Consider the following 27776-nt stretch of genomic DNA (forward strand, 5'->3'; position numbering starts at 1 on the left):
GGAGGCCATTTAAAACATCGGTTTTGATTGTGTTCCTTAGATCGTGCTGCTTGTTTTTAAGCAAGAGGCTATCGCTGTGCTATGCACCCTCGCAAATTTCGTGAATTAAGCCGACGATCTTGAAGATACAGAAATATTGTAATTTGCCTCTAATTCCTTCTGTATGTCCTTGGAGCTTCTAAAACCAAACTTTTGAACATGTTGTATGGAGTTGTACATCATTTTCCGTGAGCATTTCAGTAAGAGAGTTATCTCCGAACAGCAGCGACTTTTTGCCATATCTAATTTCAATCGGCAATATTTATAAACTAATTTTATAATTTCTCGAATTTCTGTTTATAATTACCTTGAATTTTGTTGTCCGCACCGAAACTAAAACCGCAAACATCACAAAACTAGAAAATGTGCTAAATTCGTGTCTAGCTTTAAATCTGCACTATTGACAAAATTCGCGTTTATTTTATAACCGATAAAAATAAAATGTGTAAAAATTAAAGGAATTTGAACATTGTGGAAGTTCCAATTAGCAACTGGGCTTTTTCCTGGAATGTTGTATAAGTGGAAAAAAATCAATGCCTACTAAAAACATTAAGGTGTGTGCTAAATTCGTGGCCACCACTGTATGTATGAGTACTTAAGGAATAAGAAATTAGCAAAATTTATAATTGAATTCTCTTGAGTTGATGATGAGATGATCCTCATCATCTACAAATCTCTTATAAATATTCCTTTGCAATAACTGGATTATAGGATATTTTAAACATTGTCATCTTCTTACAGTATCAATATTTCTCCCATGGAGAAGGTCCGCATCAACGTAGATGTTGCCAATCCACTCTCCACACAAATAGCAAATATTTTAGCCACAAAATCTGCCGCTGGTGCAACATTAACGGCAGCAGCAGCAAAGCAAAGGAAGTCTAATCTCGAAGAATCTATACCATCATTTATAATCGAACGACCAGGACAAGGGGTGGGTTCACATAAACAACAACAACAACATGCATCATCTTCCGGTTTAGAGTTTATTGGTGAGCAAGATGCTGTTGCACATGTACAGCAAATGTGCCCCCAGGTTAAAATCACACGCAAAGAAAAATTGATTGAAGTAGCGCAAACAGCTGCCCTGGTACAACAGGAACAAGTTGGTGCAGCTTCTGGCGCTATGTTCGACATCAGCAATATGCCGATAGTGCTTGGTAATGAGCATTTTATGTCAGCACAGGGTGATATGCAAATTGTATTGACATCATCCGCAGAAACGGAACAACATTTAGGTTCAGATGGCCCACAGATTTTACAACAACAAATTATACAACCTGCGTACAGATCGACACAGCAAACTTCTCAGCAACGGCAACGCAAACGATCCACAAGTCAACAGCAGCAGCAACAGCTGCAACAAACGAGCAGCGTGGGAGCTAATAAGCACGGTATAATTTTAATCAAGGCAGCGCCGAGTGATTTGATAATACAACAGACACCTTCAGTTCAAGTGACCCATGCGCAATCGCAGGCGGTTGCCGGTGGTGCTACACAACAATTCTCTACATCATCCTCCGATACAATGACCACATATAACCTCGGTTCCGGTGTCACCTTGCGCCCAATAGCTGAACCGAAACAAAAACAACAGCAACGCCAACAACAGCAACTTCAGCAGCAGAAGCAGCAACTGACTGGTAATAAGTCAAAGCCCACGGCGTCCTCATCAACCGGTGGCCGCAAACACGCTGGCAATACAATAACATTGCCAAGCAGTATTACAGTGAAGCATCGGCAACAAAAAATTACGGAGGATCCATCAAATGCAGTAGGAAGCGCAACAACAGCAAATGCAGTGCTTAATGAGCAACCACCGCAACTAACTCCGTCGACAAATGCAAGCAGCGGCTGTAAAGCGCAGAAGCGTAACTACCCAACAAACTCAAAACGCTCACAAACTCAGTCACAGATAGTTCATCAACGACGATTAACTGCTACGGCGAGCAATTTGGTGGAGCTTCAGCAGCAAAATCTACAACAATCTACTAGCGACGATTGTGCATCTCTAAATAGGCGATTAAGTCATTCAGACGGACATGCACCACCGCCAGCAAAAATATCTCGAAGCCCCGCTGCTGGCACATCTACATTGGACAACCACAACGAGCCAACATTTGCAGCAACGGCGGAACAACAACTTTTGCAACTGCAGCAGCAGCAATTACAACATGCAGTACAATCTCCGACGGCGACACAGCCACCGCCACTACATCCTCTGCACAATCGCAAGCAACGTCATTCATCACAACACAATCGACGAATGAGTACGAAAACCGAGTTGTCAGCACAAATGTGCTTGCAAGAACAACAGCAGCAGCAGCAACAACGATTACAGTCAACGCAGATGGTATTGTTGGATCAACAGCAACAACAAAGTTTGGAACATCAACACCAAGAGCAACACTTGACTGCAGTTCATATAGCAGAGTTAGCATCGGCGTCGCCGTCGACTGAAATTATTCCTGCGGAGTTTGAAGCAATACAAATGCAAGAGCAAGTGCCTGAAGTATACACCGAAGAGATTTTAGCTGAAGAATTTGAAGCAAATGAGGTAAATGAAGAGTTAAGATGTGATTTACATGAATGCATTTTAGGATAATTCAATTGTTTAATTATATATATTTGCAGCATACACCATCAGTAATAGCCGTGCCGGCACAGTCAGTACCAGGCTACCCCGACACGTTATTATTATGTCGAAAAGTAGGTGAGGAGTGGGTGCCGATAGTTGCTCAGCCTTATTACTATACACGCTGTGACCAACAACTAAGGCCCATACCAAAGGAAGTACTTATCGGACATCCGATATTGACGCCGAATGCTGATAAAACACCGGATTTCCATACTGCCGAAGTAGATACGGAAGATGTGCAGACGGCCCCTGCTAATGAAGCGTACAAAGGAGAGACTGGGGTTACCATTTTAATTGGCTCTGAATTAGTACATATGGAATGGGATCAGTTTTTGGAGGTGATGCGTTCTACTGATGATTTGTTTGATTTGCGCGATCACCTTGGACGCGTATTCCAGCTGACGCGGGATGCATTAGATACCCTCCAACAGGATGTTAATTTGCAAGAAAAATTTCGGCAACTGCAGCAGTTGTTGGAAGAACAACAATTAGAGGAGCAACAGCAACTGGAGCAACAAGAGTTATTGCAACAACAATTCATACAGCAGTTGCAAACAGTTACAGTAGCTGGAGATGAAGGATTAGAAACCGATATCATACCATTGCTACAAATAGACACATCGCAAACGTTACAACTTATAGGAACGGATGACGGTAGTCTTATACTTCAATCGGCTCTGACGCAACCACCACTTTCACCTCCATGCACGCGCCCTGCTCTAACAAATGCGACAAATGCGTTGCTAAACCAAACGCCCATTATGTCGCCGCTGGAGAAGCCATCTACAGCGGCTAATACAGCTTTGATAGCCGAAAATTCGGGACAACACATCGACCTGTCCTCAGCAACAACAGCCGACCATCTTGGTGCAGGTGGTTTTATTGCGTCCGATTCAGGAAGTGGCATGCCAAGTTTGGGCGATAGTCTGGCCGTTATAGGAGTTGTGCCCACACAACCTACACTGCTGCCCACCACCGTTACCAATCCAGCGATTGCGCCGCCAAAGTCTGATTTAATACCCAACATGACAACGGCAGCCCAAATGCACGCGCAATACCGACATGCACAACGTGCAATATACAATGATCCTGGGAGTTAATATTGTTCCAATGTGCTCTATTTAGACAATGTCCACAATGGTCTATTAGAGAATGTGCGAAGGACAGGCAATGCTGCAGGCGAATGTGCGGACGGTGTTGGCATGGGGGTGGATGAAGTGAATGAAATGAATGATGAAAATATGGATACAAATGTGGTAGGTTTAAACGAACATTTCTTTTTCAATTAGAGTTCCATCACACACTCACCAACCACCTTTTCCTGCAGACATTACCCATATATTTCTATCAAATCTTTTATGTAGTAATGACTATTTAGTGTGAGATTTAGTTGTAAAATGTAGTTACATTAACATTATTATCACTGTATGAGTGTATTTTGTAAAAAGCTGTACATTCGCTTTACTTTTATATTTATAAAATTATAAATTTAGTTTAGTTAATACGAATATTATATTGTTTGTGTAAGTTGGCATTAGGGTAAATCAAGTTGGTTTTATCAATTCGTGTCAGTGCCGCTCTTTCATTCTTAAAAAATATCGATTTCAACTCTCTACTGCCTACTGACGATAACTAGGCTTGTTTTCGCAAGGTACAATAACTTACGCATATGTTGCTCCACTTAGCTGCTCTGTAATGTGATCTGGAAAAGAAATGCTTTGCTATAGACAATCGTCGTTGTGGGTTACTTACGATGAATTTGTTCAAATGTAGTTGCAACCCATTACAAAGTAATTCCTTGCTTTCATTTGGTAACTTATTTTTAATCAAACCATTTACAGCATTAAATGTACTCGAATAGGTGTATAAAACATGTGTATACACATGTGAGCAAATAAAAATGAAGAGAAATTGAAAAAAAATCCGAATTTTGTACTGCTGCAGAATTCATTTCTAATTATTGCAATTTTTAAATTTATCAGCTTTTACTGTATGCATAAGTAAATTATAATTAAGTTACACACTCCGTTTTAATTTGTGTAACTAATTGTACTAAAAAGATATATTAATAAAAGTTTGTTATTCGAGAAACCAAACTCATTTTTCGAACTGAAAAGATTATGAACACAATAAAACAACTTGCAGTTACACAAAAATTTATCTTTTTTTTTTTAAATTAACTTAGTATTTTTACATCTCAATTTTGCATAGCGTGTGTTTGCCTAATAATAAAAGCTTCCATAATTTATGACATCTGAAATCCGACGCTCTTTAATCTCTATTTGTCCGCTGAATCCTTTTAAGTTTTCCTTAGAATCGTTGACATTATCACGGCAAACTAATACTTACCATTTGGACTCCTTTCCCCACAGGAATGTTATAATGTCCAGGTTTAATCGATATGACTTGATATAGGTGAGTATTTGTTTTTGTATGCAATTAGTTTTGTTGAGAATCGTTTAAGATGGAAAGTAATTGTGCAACAGATTGATTATATTTACAACATTTCCCAAATTTTTTCAAAACTAATCACGCACAACATATCAACTAACAGCACATCGCTTGTCCTTACAATTATGTGTATCAAGTGACAGAGGTGGACTTTGAATTAAAAATTTTATTCTACCCGAGGTAGAGTAGTTCATGGAACCCATTGGACTAAATGCCAGCGCGAATCAATAGATTGCGGAACAGCCCTGTTCCATAGATGAAACTACAATAATGAAAAAGCTATCTGATGGTTAGGACGCTAAAATAACATTTCTTTAGTGGAAAATTGCTAGGGAAATTAGTATTGCGAGAGACTACAGGTTGGTTCATGTTATACCTCATGGAAGTTTTGTAGTTCATATCAATTTGAATGTATTAAACATTTTATTTTGTAACCGCTGCCACTATTATTTTCAATAACTAAATAGTTTGATTCCTTGTAGACATAGCGAAGCATTGTAGAGCTATAAAGAAGTAAGTTCTGAACACATGAATAATTGACGGACTTACAGATCATTAGTTGATTGCTTAGTAGAAGTAATGTAATTTGGTCTTAGGTAGCTTCACCATAGTCCACAGTCAACATTCGGAATGCGGCCGCGCACTTAATTTTGTTTTCCAAAATTTTATACAAATTCTTTGATCCATTTTTTGGAATAAGCAAAAATCTAAGACAAACCAAAACTGCTGTCAAAAATTAACTAGTCAATCAAAATGACCGACCTTGTCAGCGACCAATCTAAAATCGAATACACGTAGCCCGCAGATTTCCGGTTTACTTTATACTACATTAATCGGGCAATATGTGGGTTATCTGAGTGAAAACGAGAGAAGGTGTTTTACTAATAACAATGTATGTGCTTAAAATGGATAAAATCGGATTAAAACTTGTCCTAGACCCTATATAACTAATATTACGACTTTAATCCATATATGTATATTGCTGATGGTAAGCGTACCTTAATGAAACGCACGGAACATAGTATGTGGCATATACGTAATATACCGTTTTCAAACTTCCGGATGGCCTTATACCATATATACCAATTACCCCCACACCAATATACTACATATAATGATTTTAGTTTTTCTGACAAGTCTTATGACGAATATGTCGTTCAGTGTGTGAGTTATATGTTTATAAAATTGTTTGAAAATATGTTCTTAAGTATACCTGAGCAATATCCAAATTAATGCTGACTTTAAGGTACATGTTGTTCAATATGTGTGATATTTTAATGATATTAAATGGATAAGTTTCCTTGAAAATTATGTGGTTTACCACTGAATATGAATCGAATTGGTCTAAACCTCATATCCGTAATATCATCAATTCCGATCTACTGGTTGAATACCAAATTTGATTGTTTAAAATTTTGCCAACACCAGAAGTGTTGCAAGTTGGAAGAGTACAAAATGTTCGCTTACACGCGAACTTATCCCTTCCTTACTTGTTTTAAAAATTTATATTTTAATTTAAAAGGTTTGATTTCAATGCTTAGAAAAATTAGATATTTCTAAACTCAAGCTATGTATATATGTGTGTAAAATGATAAGAAAATAAATATACTGTTATATTATATAATATTATAACCTTACATGTATGCCCATATAGTTGTGTTCACGAAAATAGTAGTGCTAGTGTTATTGCCGGTATAATAATCCAAGGGATTGTACTTGAAGTTCAATTTTGAAAATGATTGATACAAATAATTGTCAATTGAAAGATTAATGAATTTTCAAAATCTATACCGAAAATTAGTATTTTTTGGCTTTGAAACTTATTTATAAACTTTTGAAGACTGGTTTGTTGCAACAGGACCATTTCTCTATTGAAATTCTCCGTTAAAATGGATGCACAAAGAATATTTCCGGTGATTTTTCTGGAGATCAAAAGTTTTTTACACCAGCGTTTGTACACTGTACAAATATATTCCAGTCAAGTTACACAGAAAATATAATAGAAATTGTGAAGATATATGTATAAATTAACAACAACCTGAATGATAGTGAATATATTCAAAACATGAATAAAAATAACATACTAAAAGTCGTAATCGTTCCGATGTTTGGAAAAAATACTGTTTTTTTTTTAAGGAAAAACAGAAACTCCCAGTTAACAACTAAAAATTCATATAGTAAATATTTTCGATTTTTTATATTTTGTTGTCAACCCTTTACTTTTTAAAGCAACCATACACGCCGTTGTATAGAGTCTACTAGATCCTGACAACGCTTTATAAAAGCTAAAGTTTAGTTCTACTTGATGGATTTTATGTTGCTACAACTTGTTTAACATATACCTACACTACGTGGATTTATTCTCATGCAAACTACTCCTTAGCTAGTTTGCTGGTCTGTTCGTTGTCCTGCTGACACGTCAATTTTATAGGCATTTCGAAGCTAGCAAATGATAAAACGTTTTGCAATGTCTTTACATTCAATGCACGGCCCATAATGCCATCGATCAAAAGTATAGAACATGGTACGAAAAGCCAGCTCAGATTACCGTTTTGGTAGTGTACCTGGAATGGTATTCTGTGTTTGGTGGCTAGCGGACATACTTTCTGAACCATGTTTTAGCATAAAAAAAAACGAGTTTCTCTGTCATCTCTTCATTCGCCGTATTGTAAATGACAAATTTAAATGCTTCTTAATTTTGTCGCGACGAGTATATACGTCCTGATCGAAAAAGGTACTTTCCGGGACTCCGTGCCTTCAATGGTTGGTCTTACTTATTGCAACTTTATAATGACTATTTAATTTATGAACTACTATCGACAATCACTACTTTAATAATGAACAGCTTGTTTTTCAGAAAATATGAAAATGCGTCATTAAAAAGATAGCAGAAGCAAAACTAACAGAATTTGTTCGTATTTATTATTTGAAATGTCTATTATACCAAAATAACCAGACGCTTGTTTACTTGACAGCCAGTACATGTTAGATAAGATCTTTAAATATAAGAAGCTGTTGCACCACTATTTTCAGGAATACAAATTTATGTGTCGCTATATTACGTTGCGCTTAGTAAGCTTATTATTTTGGTTACCATTTTATTGTACTTTTTTTTACAAACCAAAATACCAAAAGTAAATTTATGCTAAACATTTTTCTATTTTTTATTTCTTTTTCTATGTTTTATCTTCCCGCCTCTCTTTACACTCACACTCATACACTACCAGTTTTAAACGTAGCCTCTCTTAGCTGAGCATATCGGTGGTCTGAAGAAAGTAAGTTTTTCTTAATGGACACATACAAAACCAGTTTAATCAACAAGGACACACTTGTAGTTCTTCTTTAATAAATAGTTATACTTTACTGCATATACATATGCATTGTATAAATAAGCCTATATAAATTTTTAAGAATTAATATTTGATTTTATGTTGAAATTGCCTAAACTATTTGAATTTTGATAAGATTTTTCACTCATAAAAAAAACCGGTTTAAGTTAAATTTATCGGAGTTAATGCCCCAAAAACCAAACAACAATAATAAAAAGAAAAAATCGAAAAAATATATATGTTATATCAAATACCTTATAATAATTGTAAAATTATAATGGTGCGATATTGCTAATATTTAAATACCGACCCACTTGGTATTTTGGATTCCATGTCAAATCGACAAATAGTTGGACGCGACCCCCACTGATTCGCTTCTATTTTTTACACTTTTAATAGTCTAAAATATTTGTTTTATGTTAATGGGATGAAAAATAATAATAATAAATAAACAAACAAAAAATTAACATAAGAAAAAGATTTTAGACTTAAAATTTCGATAATCATGAGATAGAAATGATATTCAACAAAAAAGTTAAAAATATAAAAAAAAAAACTATTTTGCCAAAATTCAAAAATTCATATCTTTGAAACAAAAAAGAACACCCTTCTGAAAATTTCAGAATTCCTTTAGATATGTTAGAGGCCTAATACGATTTTCCAAAATTCAAAGTTTTTTAATTTTGGTAATTTTCAAAATTTTTTCAAAGCAATTTTTTCCCCATACTTCTAAGTGACCTTTGACTACTCACCAGCGTCCTTTGTTTAATATACAGTGGTTTCTGAAATATTAAATAAATAAACTCATAAAATCGGGAAAACAGTGACATTTTCAATTTCGTATAGCTCTTAGGAAAATTTTTTCAAAACTTTTTATTTTGGCAGAACTTTGTTTTATGATAAGACAAAACTTTCCACCCAAATTCATTCGAAACGATGGGGGTCGCGCCCAACTATTTGTGGATTTGACATGGAATGACCCAAGTGAGATTCATCGGTTTTGGATCAACCCTACGACCTAGCTTTAAGTCCAATATTAAATGAATTATTCTCTTAAGTTTATGTACAAACAATTAAAAATTATGATTCGTTAATAGTAGAATGCATACATACAAACATACATACATATATAATGTGTACTAGTTTGGTTAAGAATAAAGTAAAATACTAAACTACAACAAAACACACAACGAAAATCCAATGGTGTATAAACTCGTAAACATAAATTGTGTGTAAAGTGTAACAAAAAAATAAAAAGAAAAAGTTGTATTTAAATGTTTTAATTGCCTGCATTCGTTGTGCTTAATAATTGTCAACAAGAATACGCGAAAATGCAAATAAGTTGCACTAGCACTATTAACGCTGCCATTTACGAGGGGCAGTAACAAGCAAAAAAGAAAAAGAAAAAGTGTATGTATGTATTTTAAAAATTATGTAGCTTAAACTAAGGTAATATTTAAAGAAAATTCTATATTAAATATAAATACATAAATGCAAATATATTCAGAAAATGTATAACCCTCGGCATGCAAACATATAATAAAACGATATTACTATAATGCAAATATGTGAATACATATTTATTTTATATGTATAAATATGCTGATATGTATAAATAATATGATAATAAATTAACCGTAATTAACGTGTTTGTTTCGCTGGGTGTGTAAGTAAATTAATTCAAACACCAAGATCACAGTTAAAAACAACATCACATTTATAAATCTAACAAAACGTACTGCATACGAAACTAATACGCAATTTTTACCTATTAAGGTAGGTTGTAAAGTTCTTATTGTCGATTTACTTCTTGATAAGACTACTATGATTTCCTGGGAGCGTTAACACTGGTAATTGTAAAGCTGACAGTATAATGGAAAGTTCGGAGTTCTGCTGTCTTTCTGCGTTTTACTAATGTATGGATGGGTCTTAAGTGGTTTGGCTTTAACAGTTCAACTACCAGTACTTGTGCAGCTGCAAGATCTTTTGCTCTGATAAAAAGTTGAGTATGCTCTTCGCTTTCAGCAAGAGATTTTGTATTTATTTTTATTTGTATGAGTCTTGATTGGTCCCGCCTATTTGAAATCAAGGCTAATACATCTCGGATCTCTACCACTAGGGATTCTGGTAAGTTAGAATAAATGTATAGTTTCACGGCGCTTTGTCAATACTTAACATCCAACTATCACCTGTTGTTTGGCTTCAAAAAGGACAATTTTTGGTAGTCCAAGTGAGATCGAATAAAATCTCAACTAATCTAACCAGGTAAAACTTCGCTAATTAAGTTCAATGAGATATTATTTAAAGATAACGGTTTGCATTTGGTTATTATGTAAATAAATGCGATTTGAATTTAATATAATTCTTTTGCGTATACGAAAAACTTCAAAGTTATACAAAATTAAAATTTGATTTTTCATACCCACTTTTTTTTGGTTATAATGCAAAAATAAAAAGTTTATAGTTAAAAAAAAACCTTGTAATTCTGAAGGTTGTTAAGTTATATACGTTTATATAACAAGCAGACATTGGAACAATAATATTTTTGCTTGAAACAGCCATCAGAAAACTGTGACGGGTGGGACCTTAGATATTTGAAATTTTAAAGAATTATAATTTTCAGATTATATTATGTAAAATTTTGTATAGAAAGTAATTAATAATTTTGGTGAAGTACGTTGCTTAAGAAATTTTTGATTATAAATATAAAATATCTACAGTATAGAAAAAAAATATTTTTCTATAAAACAACTTTTCGGAAAACGTGACGGGTGTGACCCGGTAGGAAAACACGAAAAGATTGAAGAAAGAAAACATTTTATTAACTTCATTAATAAATATTAAAAAAACAACAGTAATATAAACACATTTATTATTTGCTATCCGTACTATCGTATACTACACCTTATGAACGGCATGCGACAAAAATTTGAACTTTGCATGATAGATGCAAATGCACATGACATACATTTGGCCGCCGATGATTGTTAAAAACACATTTTCCAATTTGAATTGTTGGATTCGCGTCTTTAAATAAATTGTAGCATTCGGCTTTTGTCATATTTAGGTATCTTTTTTGAATTTTTTCCCGACAACTAGTTGATGAATTTTTGACGAGCTTTACGTCTTTGATACCGGGTGCTTGTCGACTGATATCACCTCCTTACTAACCTTAATTTTGTTTCTTACACTTACTGATGGTATCACCTTCGAAGGGAATGTCATTGAAAAGTTGCTTCATAACAGTAAATCTTTTCGACGGCCTACTAGGAAGGTTACGTTTAACTTTAGTCACTGCTTTCTTTAATGTACACTGAGATTTATAGCTGTCAATATTCAATCTATTCAAAACGCTTAATATTTGACTTGCGTCCTCTCCCACTCATTTTTTCTTTTTTCTCCCAACGATTGTTTGTCCATTACGATCTTCTTAGCATCCCTCCTTTTTTATACTCTCGCAACCTGTTGCTACAGAGTATAATAGTTTTGTTCCCCTAACGGTTGTTTGTATCACCTAAAACTAATCGAGTTAGATATAGGGTTATATATACATATATAAATGATCAGGATGAAGAGACGAGTTGAAATCCGGGTGACTGTCTGTCCGTCCGTCTGCCTGTCCGTCCGTGCAAGCTGTAACTTGAGTAAAAATTGAGATATCTTTATGAAACTTGGTAGACATGTTTCTTGGTACCGTAAGACGGTTGGTATTGCATATGGGCGTAATCGAATCACTGCCACGCCCACAAAACGCCATTAATCAAAAACAAATAAATTGCCATAACTAAGCTCCGCAATAAGATACAATACTGTTATTTGGTACACAGGATCACATTAGGGAGGGGCATCAGCAGTTAATTTGTGGGCGTGGTCCCGCCTCTAATAGGTTTAATTTGCATATCTCCTAAACCGCTAATGCTATAATAACAAAATTCACTGGAAGCAAATGTTTTTAGCACTTCTATTGACAATGTGAAAATAGTTGAAATCGGGTGGCAAGTCCGCCCACTCCCCATATAACGGTACTGTTAAAAACTACTAAAAGCGCGATAAATCAAGTACTAAGCACGCCAGAGACATTAAATATTATCTCTGGGATGGTATAAGATAATTTTATAGAAACCGCGTTCAAAATTAGACAATGGGCGTGTCACCACCCACTTTTAGGTGAAAACCTATATCTTGGGATCTACTTAACCGATTTCAACCAAATTCGGTGCGTAACGTTCTTTTTATATTTCTATGTCATAGTGCGAAAATGGGCGAAATCGGACTGCGCCTATTTCCCATATAACACCATTTTCAATTCCATCTGATTCTTTTACTTTCCACTATGCATATCAAGCAACAATGATTATACCGGGGTAAAACTTTGCGTGAATAATACGTTTAAAGTATGCCACCTTGTGACCAAAAATTGTCTAAATCGAACAAAAACTGTTTAAGCCCAGCCCCTAAGTACTAAATATGTGGACCCCAGTGCCTATAGTTGACCTTCTACCGAAAATATCAGCCAATCCACAAAGAAATCTCAAACGAGTATACCATTTGACTTTGCGAGAGCAAAGAAGGTTCGGTTACATCCGAACTTAGCCCTTCCTTACTGGTTTTATCTCTTTTTCTCCGAAGTTAAATTTAGTCAATGTTATTAAACTTTATTTTATTATTTACTGTGACGGGTATAACTAAAAATTTATTTTCTTAATTATTCCATGAAAGCTTTGTTGTAAAAAGTAGAATATTGAAAGTCTGTCAAATTGTAAGCAATAGTGTTGTCTTCTTACAGATAATGTGGTTTATAAATAACGAGAGAAGCAATAGAAGTAAACGTTATTTTATAACAGATAATACAGTGGAGAAAATTAAGTATTCAGTATATACATATAAATTTCAAAAGGTTGTGAAATTTATAAAAAAAAAAAAACATTGGAAAAAAGTTTTATTTTTTAATAAGTTTAGAAATGTGACTCTCTTGTAGACGTCAAATGATCAAATTCAATTAAAAATATGTAAATTATTATTTTTATGTGCATCGCCGCTTTACATGGAATAGTCCTATACAAAAAATCAATACTTTAATAATTTACTCAGCAATTGCAACCAATAAATAGTTCAACGATATCTAACTCTTCTATTGTACATATACATATGTATATAAGTTTGGTCATATATGTTTGTATGTACATTTAGAGCTTGAAAGTTGTTAACTACATTTTAATTATTATTTGGTAAAATTGATTCTGCTCGTTTTTAGAAAGAAATAGATTTAGTTCCGTCCATTTTATTGGTTAAATTTTTATTATTCCATACTAGTAAAAAAGAAAACTCCGTCCTTAAATCATATGACTACTAAAACAACAGATAAATGTTTTGAAAACGATGGTAATTTCCTTTGAATTCCATATGGAAGATGTACCTAAGTTGTAGAAAATATCTTCTCGTTCATTCCTTCAAGATATAAGGTGTCGCAAAATTATAAACCTACCTGAGTATTTTTTATTTCTGAGTATGTTTATGGCATACAAACCATATCATAATTTGTTCTTTACTATTTCTAAAAAAAATGTTTACATAATATGACCGATTTTGTGTCACTTGTTATATGCCATTGTATATATTGCACAAGTTTGGTGAGATATGAATTATTGTTTAAAAATTATTTGTATCACTTTTTGCTGTATGAAGTCGCTAAATTTGCGAAAATTGTTTAAGAATCGGCTTGGTAAAGTACCGCTGTTTTGAAATAAAATAACTGTTACACTAAATACCCAGCAGAAATTTTGGATCTCATACAGAAAAAGAGAAAACTGCGTTAAAATAAGCTAATACGGAAAAACAGAACTGAACAATTTAACTAAGCTTCTCAGTAAATTCAACCAACAATAAATAAAGAAGTTGTAAATTTTATCAATACAAGATTGAAACCTAAAAGGCTCCTGGCTTTGACTTGATAACTGCCGATGCTTGACTAAATCTCAGGTAAATCATTATGATACAACAACCTGGGAAAAGAACATATGAAGCCTCATCATATCACCCAATCTCATTGTTGTCGATTTTGTCTAAGCTACTTGAAGCTGTCATTATTCGAAGACTTGGAAAAAATAGTCTCAGCGTCTTATAACAATTCACGCATTTGGATTTAGATCTCAACATTCTACAATCGACCAAGTACTTCGCATAACAAGCATAATAAAAGATGCAATAGAAAATAAGAACATCTGCACAGCAGTTTTTCTAGGCACATCGTAGGCGTTCGATATCGTGTGGCACCATGGATTATTATAAAAATTAAAACTCGTTCTTCTGATCTACTTGCCTCTTACTTAAGAAAACGCTACTTCAGAATCATGCAGGGACAAGCATATTCCACTCTACAGCCAATAAAAACAGGTGTGCCTCGAGGAAGTGTCCTAGGACCACTCCTATATATTTTGTTTACCAGCGCTATGCATACACCTATAAACAGCACAACTGCCACACTTATCGATGATACCTGCATCATTACGACCGGTAAAAATTAAATAAAATCGTCCAACAGAATGCAAACTTCAATTACCCAAGTATTCGAATGGACACAGAGATGGTGCATAATCTTAAACGAGATGAAGTCAATACACGTAAACTAGACTAACAAAAATGTTAGACATATTCCCTTATATATTGGAAATGAAGTAATCCCATACTCCACCTCGGCGAAATATTTTGGCATGAAGCTGGATTCAAAGCTGAACTGGAAAGAGCACACACATAAAAAGTTGCAGAGCTAAAGCTATATATTGAAACTTTGCAAAGGATCCAAAATAAAATGTTGAGAAAACTTGTAAATGCACCGTGACCTATCAAAACTGTCCTGGAAGTTATTCGCGAAGCAGCATCGAAACATGCAACAAGGTTACATTTTTATTGTAGTTTTATCTTATAAATTTTGAAAAATATTGCTTGTTAGTATAACTCTTTTTACTAGTCGCAATTCAATAAAATGTAAACCCATAATTTATTTATTACGTTTTAAACTACAAAAACATTACTTTGCTATGATCCTTTATTGGTTAGAATTAACTTGTTAATTAGTATAATTATATTATTGTGATTATGGTAGCAACAAAGATACTGCTGTCAAAAAATAAGTACGAGTAAGGCCATTCAAATATGTATTAAGATTCCCATATACTTATCATTGATTCCCATATACTTAGGAGCCAGAAACGTACAAACGAAACTGGTCAGCATAATTGTAATGCCAGATTCTTGAAGGATGATGGAATTTACTTTAGTTTGCTATACTCTTTAGATTAATGAGAGGACATTATTTTGTTCGTCTAATGCTACAGTTGGATTCCCTTAGTTCGTAGTAAATAAGTCCAAACTATTGAAATCGAAATGATATATAATGTATTGACAAAATTGACTGTGATGCCTTCATAATGATTAATGCATAAAAATATAAAAATGTTATTTTTAAATTGACATTTCTAACTATAAAAAGACACTTAAATAAGCACACAATACAGTTATTACTGTTTAAATTTTTATGAACTGTTTATTGAGTTGTCTTAACATGCAAAACCTTTTAGCATTCACAATGACATTTGGTGGTTTAGTCAGACATTTTTCTAATATAGTTTATTACTCTGGCAAAAAATTATAACATGGTATCCTTACTGCTTTGAAATGAGAATTTAGGTTTTGCCTATATTCTAATCATCAAGTACAATTGATTATCGACAAAAGGAAAATTAATTAATGTGTATGATTTGAATGTGCAAAATAATGACATCTAATCCATTATGATGGTATATTAGCAATTTTAATAACTCTCGTCGATAACTTAACATTAAATGAATCCAACATCTTTAAATAAATATTGTCTAATAAACGTAATATAAATACTAAATACCTGATGGCAAATTTAAGATCAAAGAAAAAATAAAACTTTAAATGAATACTTCTGTAGTAAGACGATTGACGATCTAACAAGTGAATTGTACATGAATAGCAAATTTTTGGTTGTTGCAAGGTTTGTTTGTTATTTAGTATTCGGCTCAACAAATATGTAACGTTTTGATATTACACAGTATAACATAGGGGTGTATAATTTTTCTATTCGAACGTACAATACTTTTCTTTTAAGCAGTTAGTTTTTCGTAATAATTTAGTTAATTTTTTTTAATCAATTTAGGTTATTATTAGGTTAAGCAGCAGTGGGTATAATTTAGTGTTCCAATCAAATCAGGAATTTGGCGTATATACACGATGGAGACGTTCGCATACAAACAACCGAATAGTTGTACTCATTCACTTCACAGTTTAGCACAAATTTCATTTGTAAACTCTGAGCATTTGGCCTTGCCACCCAAGTCACCAGTTAAATGTTTGCCTTCCTTAATCACCTCGAAACAGGCGTGTTGTATCTTATCAGCATGTTCATTCAACTCCATGTGTCTCAACATCATAACAGCCGACAGCAATAAAGCAGTTGGGTTGGCTAAATCCTTGCCAGCAATATCAGGGGCAGTACCGTGAACCTGAGTTGAAAAATATTTAATAAAAATATATTGAGAAGGTTTTTAGTAAATAAATACATACAGATTCAAATAGGGCGCCATTCAAACCCATGTTGCCTGATGGGGTCAGGCCCAATCCACCAACGAGACCAGCGCACATATCAGAAAGAATATCACCATACAAGTTGGGCATTACCTGAAATTTAAATTTAAGTTAAATATTTCGTAAGAAAATATTTTAATATGAAGGAGTTAATACTGCTCGTATAGTATATATACCAAGACATCATATTTTTTGGGATCCTGCACCATGTTCAAACACACAGTGTCCAAGTAACGTTCTTCGAACTGAATTTCCGGGTATTTTTCGGCCATATCGCGCGCACAACGCAAGAACAAACCATCAGACATGCGCCTATATTCGTTTACAATCATACATAAGTAATATATTTGTTTATTTATTTATTTTGCTTACATAATATTAGCTTTGTGCACTACTGTCACCTTCTTCCTGTTATTGGCCTTGGCATATTGGAAGGCGTATTCGGCGACACGTTTTGACGCCTCCTCGGTGATCAGTTTTATACTCTGTACAACACCATCAACAATTTCGTGCTCAATGCCGGAGTATTCACCTTCGGTGTTTTCACGGATTGTCACCACATTGACGTCGTCGTAAAGGGTTTTGTAGCCCTCCAGACTGCGACAGGGCCGTACATTGGCGTACAAATTGAATTCTTTACGTAAGGCCAAATTCAATGAGCGGTGACCTTTGCCAACTGGTGTCATCAAGGGACCTTTCAAGCCAATTTTATTTGTATTTACGGAATCAATGGCTGCCTGAGGGATGCCGTACTTGCCATCGGGGCCCTGTATAATATAAAATGTCACATTTAGTATTTATCTAATAAAATAAGCTGCTTTAAGATTATCTTGTTAACATATACACAAAACTATAAAATATCTTTTAACCATATAAAATCACTGCGTAAATACTTAAGTATGAATATATCAAAGTTTTCGTGATTTATGTTTTCTTCATAAAGGTTTATTATAATATAATGAAGTTCGTGCACAGTTCATTTAATATAGCTCTGCGAGTTGGGATATGCTCCAATGCAAAAACAAAAACTGATATATGTACTTCGAACAGCAATTTCAGTTAAAAATATATACAAAATCACTTCTAATTCCTAGTGCTATCCTTAAAAAACCTGTGTTTCATCATTTTTAATGAGTTCTATTTGGAGTAAAAATAAAAATTATTTGTGATTATTATGTTTTTTTTTTTGCTCAAATATAATAATTATTTATGATTTATTATAAAATTAACCAAATTAATAATTATCGGTGAAAAAAATTATAAAAATTCGAAATTAAAAAATCATCACCCAAAATGCTGAGATCGCCAAAAAAGGATTAACGTGACATTATGTTTTTTTGTACGTCGATTGTAAGTAATTGATTTTTTCAGTTAAAAATCGCAACCATAATCATTATTTACGGTTCCTGGTGAATATAAATTATTTGCAATATATTTTAGAATATAATAAGGAAATTAGATAACAAAATCATAATTTGACTTATATTATTGATCTCCAGTGAGATCTTGCTTGTTGTATGTGTGAAAATGCAGTTGAACAGTATTCCTTAAATTCTAAGGAGCCAATAATGTAATTAAACGCACGGTGGCTTTGTTCGGATGTACCGTGATATAGGCGAAACCCAAATTGATGTTCGACATAACCCTATGCTCATTTCATATTGGCAATACTCAATACGCAAATATGTTTTCAAATATTTTGGAAAATAAAGATAACAAACTGTCTATATGAAGAAGTTTCTACGGGGTACGAAAATGGTTAAGCCTTAATATTGAATAATTAAGTTTTAGAAACATAATTCCTCTTTTAGGTAAGCACTTGCTACTTTCGCATCAATGTTAACATATCCTGAAGATTTCTTGCTAGAAAATTGGTCTATTTCGGTACGTATTACCGTGGTCGTAATATGGTTCATCGGTAAAGACAAATAATGTTAAAAAATTATAATATTTCACTATCATTGCTGCTGCTGCTGCTACTAAAAGCAGTGAACGTTAGTTCGAGATGTTTACTATATGCATTTGCTTTACTTTTGTCTGTTCTACACCAAAAGTTATTATTGTCTTTAATAGGTGCATTTCTTTTCTTAGGCCGTTTTACCTATTTTGTAGCATTCCATATCTTATGGTTTTTATTATATTCAAAAATCGATTTGTTTTTTAAATCTTTCAATTTCTTTCAGGTCCTTTGTGGCTTTCTTTGCATACACACGAATTAAGTTATGAAGCAAAAATGCATTCCTTTTTTAGGAAGTATCAGCTGCTTCATGAACTTGTTTTACAAAAACCATCTACTACATTATCCAGCTCGGCTGATGTTTTGAAAGAGCTGTTAATTACTATATTTTGAGTTATCCAATCTTGAAAAATACCAATTTCAATTTGGTTGTTTAAAGTAGAATATTTTTGATGTTTCACATTAATTAATGAGCTATAGTTGACTATAACTGGCGAGTGATCAGAATCTAATAGCTGAGATGGAATATACAGCAAAATCTAGAAGGTGAGGAATTTTCAATGGATGACTCCGCCACTAGGTAGGTTCACCGCTTGACAGTGTTTTAAATTATTTTTATAGGGCATTTGTTAAACTCTCTATCCTTTGGGTTTGAAGTACGTGAACCCCACCAGGGATGCTCAGCATTGTTATCACATCCTACAAAAAATCTGGAACAAAGAGAGCTTAAGAAATAAACTGTCGTATTCAGAAGTTGTTATACCATGTCTTGGTGGTGAGTAAAATTTTTATTTCGGCAGCTTGTATTGATGGCGTTTGAATTGATTCAAGTGCATCATATATGATACAAGATTTAATTAAAATAGCACAGTCTGCATGAGCTGGCTTGGATGATTCGAGGCGACTATATCATAAAATTTTTTTTGTAAAAATGTTTTGTTTGTGAACTTTCTGATACTATCATTATGACATTATATTATATACAATATATGTATATATTAAGTAGAAATTTTGTTTATTTATGACATTACCTTTTAAAACCTTAGAATAAGTCCGTTCAGTATTGTTATTTCTCTTATTATTAGCCTTAGTTAATTTAGGTAACCCATTACCAAAGCTAGAAAATTTTGATGGCCTATGTATTTTCTCTCTTTTAAACAGTTTGTGAAAACCGGTATATTTCGGACGAATTGTAGGATATACAGCGCCACCTTTGTAATTCGCTGTATTGTTTTATAAGCAATGTATGTAGCTAATGTGTCTTTGGATTTAGTACATTGAGCAGTTGAATGTATTAAATAACACTTTACACATTTATATTTTTTGCAATAACTTTTGGTATGCTCAAATTTCTGACATCGATAGCGACATCACTAGTGTGGCGAGGAGGATCTACCTTATATTATATGTATTATTATCAAAGTGCTTAAGCTCATAAATTTTCTTACTGTTGGCGCTGGGCTCCAAATCAACAAAGAACATTGAAAATGGTTGCTTAATTATCCTGTCATTATACTCTTGCAACATCTTGCTACAGAGTATAATAGTTTTGTTCACCTAACGGTAATCGAGTGAGATATAGGGTTATATATACATATAAATATAAATGATCAGTATGAAGAGACGAGTTGAAATCCGGGTGACTGTCTGTCCGTCCGTCCGTCTGTGCAAGCTGTAACTTGAATAAAAATTGAGACATCTTGATGAAACTTGGTACACATGTCTTCTAAATCTTCTAAATCGCTAAAGCTATAATAAACCAATTCACTCAACTTTGGACAAATATTTTCAGCTATCCTAAAGACAGTGTGAAAATGGGTGAAATCGGGTGATAACTCCGCTCACTCCCCATATCACTGTTTTGATTAAAACTACTAAAAGTGGGATAACTCATTAAATAAACCAGTTGAATTTTACACATAGGCAATTAAGCTTTATCATTAGGGGAAAACCCCAATACTTCCCTTTCATGTGATTGGTGATGGTATGTTAGGTACCTTAATGAAACCCTGGGAGCATTTCATTAGTCTGTGGCATGTATAATAATGTGGTATATCCAAAAATCGATCAAATCGGGTCAATCCTAAACCCAACTCCTACATATAACTTATAATGATTTTCATTATTCTAACAAGTTTTATGGCGAATATGTCGGTCAGTGAGTATTATTTATATATAAAATTGCTTCAAATTATGTTCTTAACTATACCCGAGCAATGTAAAAATTAATGCAATATACCCCGTAAAATTATATTTGTTGTTGTTGTTGTAGCGGCAGAATTCCGCGGAGTTGACAGTCCTTGGCCGGAAAAAATCCGGGTCGGTTCCGGTTACGTAGACCCGACTGTTATGGGAACGGAAAAATTATTTTCGTATTTACACCTGTCTTTTAACCGTTCAGGTTGGTCAAAATGTGTGATATTTCAGCGAAATTAAGTCGACAAGTTTTCTTAAAAACTACGTGGTTTAGCGCTGAATTAATATATTGGAATTGGTCTAAGCCTCATATCACTAATATAATCAGTTCCGATCCTCTGGTCGACGTTTTCCACATTTAATATATCTTCAGTCGAGTTAATATCACATACATATATCTTATTTGAAGGTGTTTTTAATGTAATTTTAGATGACGCGAACTAAAATATAGCAATAAAACTAAGTCTATATTAGTCAAGAAGATACCAAATTTGATTCACGATTTCATCAAATAATGGATGTTTAATTCTTTCGCAACATTTTTTTAATATAAAGTTTTGGCAGCACCTGAAGGAATTTCCCGGGCTTTGACTCTTGCAAGTTGCAAATGTTCGGTTACACCCGAACTTAGCCTTTTCTTATTTGTTTTATTATTTATTTCCTCCAAAGCCGTGGAAAAATTAATTCGTTTTATCATTGAGTGGAAATAAATGGTCGATCCTGTTTTGGTTGGAACGTGTCGCTTTTATACTGTCTAAATATTTTACAGTTTTCTGTGAGAGTCAAATTTATTTATCATAACTCTAATTTGTCCATCACTTCTATGTATGTATATAATTTTTATACTCTTGCAACATGTTACTAGTATAAAAGTTTTGTTCACCTTACGGTTTTTTGTACGTATCACCTAAAAATGAGTATAGATAGAGTTTATGTATATATATGTATAACTTCAGTAAAAATTTAGATATGAAACTTTGTACACGTGGCGAAAAAGAAAAGACGAGTTCGTAGATGGGCGTAATCAGACTACTGTCACGACCACCAAACGCCAATAATCGAAAACCTATAAAGTGCCATAAGTAAGCACTTAAATAACAAGGGACATAAGTGGGCTAAAAATTTAATGTACATCTCCTAAACCACTAAAGCTACGATAACCCAATTCCCTTGAGACAATTTCTTTAAGTACCCCTACTGACATTGAGAAAATGGATGAAATCGGGTTATAACCCTTCCTCCTCCTTACAGTTTTATTAAAAACTAATGTTGCTGGCAACATACAAGGCAATTGGCCGGCCGGTCTTAATTATGCTGCTCCAATATGATCGTCTGGATGTAGTGCAACGCAGACGAAGAAAACTGCACTCCGGACTATCACGGGATGCCTCTTGATGTTCCCAATAGAACACCTGCATAGTGAGGCTCGTATGCTTCCGGTTAAGCTCCTCTCCAAGCAGTTTCTGCTGGGATGTTTTCGTAGAAATCACCTCTGCAGTCGTCTGCTTGAAGAGGAACCGCCTCCTAGGAACATCAAGAGGTCCTTCCTTGATTACGTCGACGACATTAGACAGTACGCCGACCAGACTTCGGACGCAACGAACTTTAGACAAGCACTGACCGCCATTCACAGTGGAACCATTAACACCTTCACCGACTCCCTCTCAGTGAATGGTGTACTAAGAGTCAAACCACCACTCATAGCAGACGTAGAGCTTGAGTTACCTCGTGAGTTGCCAGAGTGACCCTCGCGCAACTTCGTTCTGGATATTGTAGCAGGTTAAACTCCTACTTATCCAGAATAGGGTTCTACTCGACGGATTTCAACCAAATTCAGTAAGTAATCGGCCGAAAACTTGCCTTAAAACCCATTTTACTGATATTCCATATATATGTTTATATTTATATACTTATAAAATTGCTTGAAAATAAGTTCTTAAGTATACTTGAGCAATGTCAAAAATTAATGCAGTCAGCTCTTCAATTTGTCTGCCTACAATGATTTTTGTATAATACCATAACATAAATTTGATCCTTTAGATTTATTAAAAACGAAGTAAGCTAACAACTTCATAAAAAACAAGTGATCTAAAGTGAGTTTTATTTTGAGCAAAAAAAAAGAGTATTTATGATTTATTTTAAAATTAATCATTATCGGTGAAGAAAATCGTAAAATTCAATGTAAAATCATTATTACGTGATTTAAAAAAAAAAATTTTAAATTACGGTTTTGGGTCTTAGCACCTTTGAACTCTAATTATGTATATACAAATTTGTTTATTTACTTTATAAAAAAAAAATATATATATATAAAAAAAACTATTATAATTAAACCGCCAAAATCTCGATGATAACAAGCGTGTTGGTAAAGCCAGACAGTGTTATCTCAAAATATTACACTTAAATGTTAATGATTGCAAAAATTTCCGCCTACATGTGTACATTCACTATACCAACAACACATAGACAAAAAAAATTATTGATTATTAGAAGAAATAATAAATTAAGACCCATAAAATAAAAATACATGATTTTTATCACCTTATAAATCAAAGTAATAACATTCAATGAACATTGTATTCGTATTCATGCAATTTGTTCGTATCTTCTATATTAACAAGTGTTCATCTTTAACGCATTAAACCATAAAAAGCTGTTGTTATGTATAACTTAAAAATTTCAAATGTACTGAAAATTTTAAAAGAAGAAATTAACGCATTTGTGTATATTTTTATTATATAAATAGGAGCTAAACTAAATGAAATAAGCCACAAACATTTGAAACTTGGACAATAATATTATTGAAAGAATTTAATACATATAAGCATGTACTATTACACACCAATTTTACGAAATTCTTAAAACGACATTCAAATACGTAACAATAATGAAAACATTTCATCATACTCATATATCTATGTTCACACTAAGAACTCGTTAATTAATACTTATTCCGTTGCTCATTTGAAATTCTTTTTGCAGTACATAATAGGTTTTAGAATAAAATTGTGTAATATCGCTTTAGCTCTATACCATTTGTGAAGATTTAATATTATCTAACGCAGGAAATCCTTTTTTATTTCATACAATATTTTTTAACTTTGTTTGGTTATAAGTCATACTTCTTTTTACAGCTAATAAATACACTTACCATAACTGGTGTCACATCCACGGATTCCCATTCGATTGGCACATTGGCTGTGGTGAAAATCTTCTGCACAGCGGCGGAGATTTCAGGACCAATGCCATCACCAGGAATTAAAGTGACTTTTCTGGAACCAGATGCAAAGCCGCGAGCTGATGTGGGGGCAGTGCTAACCTGAAATTGTAAAATAATCACAATTTGATTAATATTATATTTTAAAAGCTATATTGTACTTGATAAATATTTGTTAGTAAATATTTACATGCCAAATTAAGCATGCTGTTTCATAGTAAACAAATGTCTAATTTCGTTATTATCAATTAAACTTGTCCGCACACTATTATAAATATCTATTTGCATACGCGCATTTGTTACATAAGTTCCCCTATTCAATGTGTCGTATTTTTCCTTGCCTATATGCCTATCGCCTTTCTGTGTCCACCTCATTACAACGTTCACAGAGCTGGTTGGTGGAGCCGATTTGCTTCGGTGCAATACTATAACGTATAGTGCAAGGGGGTGAGGGCTCATGGCGGCCAGCCTCGGTAACGTATCACAAACTTCTAGTAGAGGTTATACAATTTGCCAATTGTGTTGGGATGAGCAAAAAAAAATGGACCAATTGTTTCAAAATAACTATAAAATTATTTAAGCGTGATTAAATAGCAAAAAGATAAAAAGAAAGATTACCCAATCGCAAACTGTTATAAAACACATTTAAAACGCAAATATATTTCGGCAAATTTTGAACTGGATTTGCTGTTATGTAAAAATCTGACAGCGTCGATCTGAATCGATTTAGCGAATCGTTATTTTAAAAGCACTATATTCCTAAAGACGCACCTTGACGTGTACCGTTGAATCAGTCAAGCGCTCCTGTCCAAAACGAGATGTGTTAATTCCAATACTTTTTAACTAAAATATAGCGCGAAAAATAGGTAGGCAAAAGGGAATTTAGCAAAGAACATTTAAAAATTGTTAGAAGGATAAAGCAAAAATTAAAGATTTGTAACGCTAGCACGTCCACTCACAATTTTTTGAATTAATCTTGCAGCCATTTCTTCAATGTTTCACTCAGATTTAGATTTAATTTCAGATATTCGTAATTTAAGAACCAAACCACCAACAGCACGGCACAGAACAGCACAACCACAAAACTGGCAAATCCCTAATTCTTGCTTCCCCAGAAATTCGTCGGAAAACTGGCAAAAAACTTCAAACCAATATTGGCTGCTTTTACAAACTGTCATTCTTGTTTATTTTTTTATCAATTTCTACTCAAATCACGTGCAAAATAATTCACAATAGCTTTTACAACTTGTTATTCACAATAGCGTGTTGATCAATTTTATTGCATTTCAAGTTGGGATATATACATACATAGCTGGTCCCATTTTTCCACAAAAGTACCGCATTACGAAGGTTATTAATGATTTGAAAATTTTAAAGTACTTACATAGGAAATAGATTTTCTGTAGAAAATACTTTGAAGTAATTGTTGAAATGAAACTAAAATATGAGAGTATAATAAATATAAGAAAATACCATAAAATTTTGTTCTATTAACTGTTAAGTTATAAAGTTACTTTAAATTTTTCAGAGCGCCCTACCAAAAATATGCCATTACCAGAATAGTGCTCTTTCGAAGTGTATCCGAATGAATTCTGATCTCGTATTTCTCACAACATTTCCAGCTACCTTTTGGGTAATTTAAAATTTCTAAAGAGCAAATAACTTGTTCCGTTATCTCTTGTGCATAGTTTGGTTAGTAGCAGTGATGAAAAGTATGCACAATTATGAATTTTACCACCAATCTAACTGTAATCTACTCTTTACGCACAATCAACTACTTTTTGGCACTATTTGATGAAAGATGAAAATATGTACATACATAGGCTATGTGCCAAACGGTAGAAAAATTAAAATTCTGATAGGTAAAAGCGATATATTGAAGTTCTTCGTGGTGAGAAAAGGTAAAATTTTGACAATTTATATATATAAATAGAGATATGCATTCATAAAATATGTTATTAATTCGTAATTATTGATTTGTTAATGTTTATTTATTCCATTCAATACAGAAATGGTGCTCTTGATAAGGAAAGATCTTGACTCTTTCTGAATATTTTGTATTTATCCGAAATATTGCAAACATAAATTAAGGTGAAAGAGTTAAGTAAAAACAATGTTAAAATAATATTTTTATAATTGGTTTAAAGATCTTAATGTAAATGTATTTGTGAAAATAAAATATATAAGCACCTTACATATGTGTTTCGCATGCAAGTAGCGTCGTAGTAGCCTAGCACGTTGCCTAAAATTCTCAACTAATAACAAATCTTTAAATTAATGAATTTTTTCTAGTTCCATTAATATTGTTATTAGCAAGCAATATATTTGATTTTCATTTAACTAATTTTACGAACATATTTAATAATTCAAATAATAAGAGAAACATTCAAACGACGCAATTGCGCTTGTTTGAACTTCAACGTCAAAACATTACTTTTCATTTGGCACAGCAAAATGTAAAATTTGTTTACACCATAAGAAATTTTTTCACCCCAACTCAACACATGGAAAGTTGTTACCGTTGTTGTTGTTGGCACACAGCCTGTATGTCAAAAATTTCTCTTATGTAGTCTTATGGCACAAACAGTCACCAACGCAAAACCGTGAACCGAATCAGCTGATACGACCTATCTTATGAGAGCGCAATGCAAATGAACAGTCACCTCTGCTTCTACTGTACGGTGGGATATCGGTGAAAATTGTATTTTCCCGTAGAAACGGGTGAGCTGAGAGTGAGAGAGCAATCTCTTGCAACGCAGGGTTGCCAGTCTCGATATTTTGTAGTAATTAAAAAATTAACTTGAATATATTTGAAATATTCCTAAAATAACTCAAAATCACAGTCCAATACATTTATTTATAAATAGCTAAACTATTTTAAATAGTTGGATTTTAGTTTTGAGATTTTACATTATGAAAAATTATAACTAAAAAACTAAATGTGTGAGAAATCGTGTTTACAAATAGAACAATGACAATATTGGTAAAATGAAAACAAAAGAGAACAACTGATTTCTGCGTTGCAACTACGGGCATAACTTTTGACAAATTTGGTTTGATACGGGCGGTAAGTAAGGAAGGGTGGAATTTCGGTGACTGTTTGGGCACTAAGAAATCAGAATCGTGATGTTGTGTTAAAAGCTCCAAGAGAAATAATCTTAATATTTTTGACTCCAAGAGTAGTTTCGTGTTTTACTGCAGCAGAAGAGAATGTTATGATTTGGCATATGGACGCTATGGACAGTTAAAAAGTTCATTGTGAGGAGGAGTAATATGAAAGAGCTTCAGAAGAAGCAGAAAAGGAAACAGCCGAAGAAACTGATGTACCGGTCGGTATTG

At 33.5% G+C, this 27776-nt stretch overlaps 2 protein-coding genes across 4 annotated transcripts in view; one reads left to right on the top strand and one right to left on the bottom strand.

Moving 5' to 3' along the window:
• LOC106621527 (titin homolog) overlaps positions 1-10098 on the top strand; it is a 73201-nt gene extending 63103 nt beyond the window's left edge. Inside the window, exons 6-8 of the mRNA XM_070110601.1 lie at positions 781-2596; positions 2674-3933; positions 8356-10098. Coding sequence (XP_069966702.1) covers positions 781-2596; positions 2674-3777 — 2920 coding nt within the window. The 3' untranslated portion in view covers positions 3778-3933; positions 8356-10098. The remainder of the gene's footprint in view (positions 1-780; positions 2597-2673; positions 3934-8355) is intronic.
• Positions 10099-15971: 5873 nt separating this feature from the next.
• On the bottom strand, positions 15972-25577 carry Idh3a (isocitrate dehydrogenase [NAD] subunit alpha, mitochondrial). Of its 3 annotated transcripts, XM_014240435.3 has the most exons (7): positions 25397-25577; positions 25209-25280; positions 24372-24539; positions 17440-17834; positions 17244-17379; positions 17047-17160; positions 15972-16985 (listed from the first exon to the last, which is right to left on the bottom strand). In XM_014240435.3, exons 1-7 carry the CDS (start codon positions 25421-25423, stop codon positions 16761-16763), a joined length of 1137 nt encoding a protein of 378 aa, XP_014095910.1. In that variant the 5' UTR covers positions 25424-25577; the 3' UTR covers positions 15972-16760. The 3 variants fall into 3 exon arrangements, with proteins under 3 accessions (XP_014095910.1, XP_014095911.1, XP_069966714.1); XM_014240436.3 differs by lacking the exon at positions 25209-25280; XM_070110613.1 differs by lacking the exons at positions 25209-25280; positions 25397-25577 and adding an exon at positions 25056-25097.
• Between the last annotated feature and the right edge of the window lie 2199 nt (positions 25578-27776).

Source organism: Bactrocera oleae, chromosome 5 (assembly GCF_042242935.1).
Source record: "Bactrocera oleae isolate idBacOlea1 chromosome 5, idBacOlea1, whole genome shotgun sequence".
In the NCBI taxonomy this organism is placed as follows: Eukaryota; Metazoa; Arthropoda; class Insecta; order Diptera; family Tephritidae; genus Bactrocera; species Bactrocera oleae.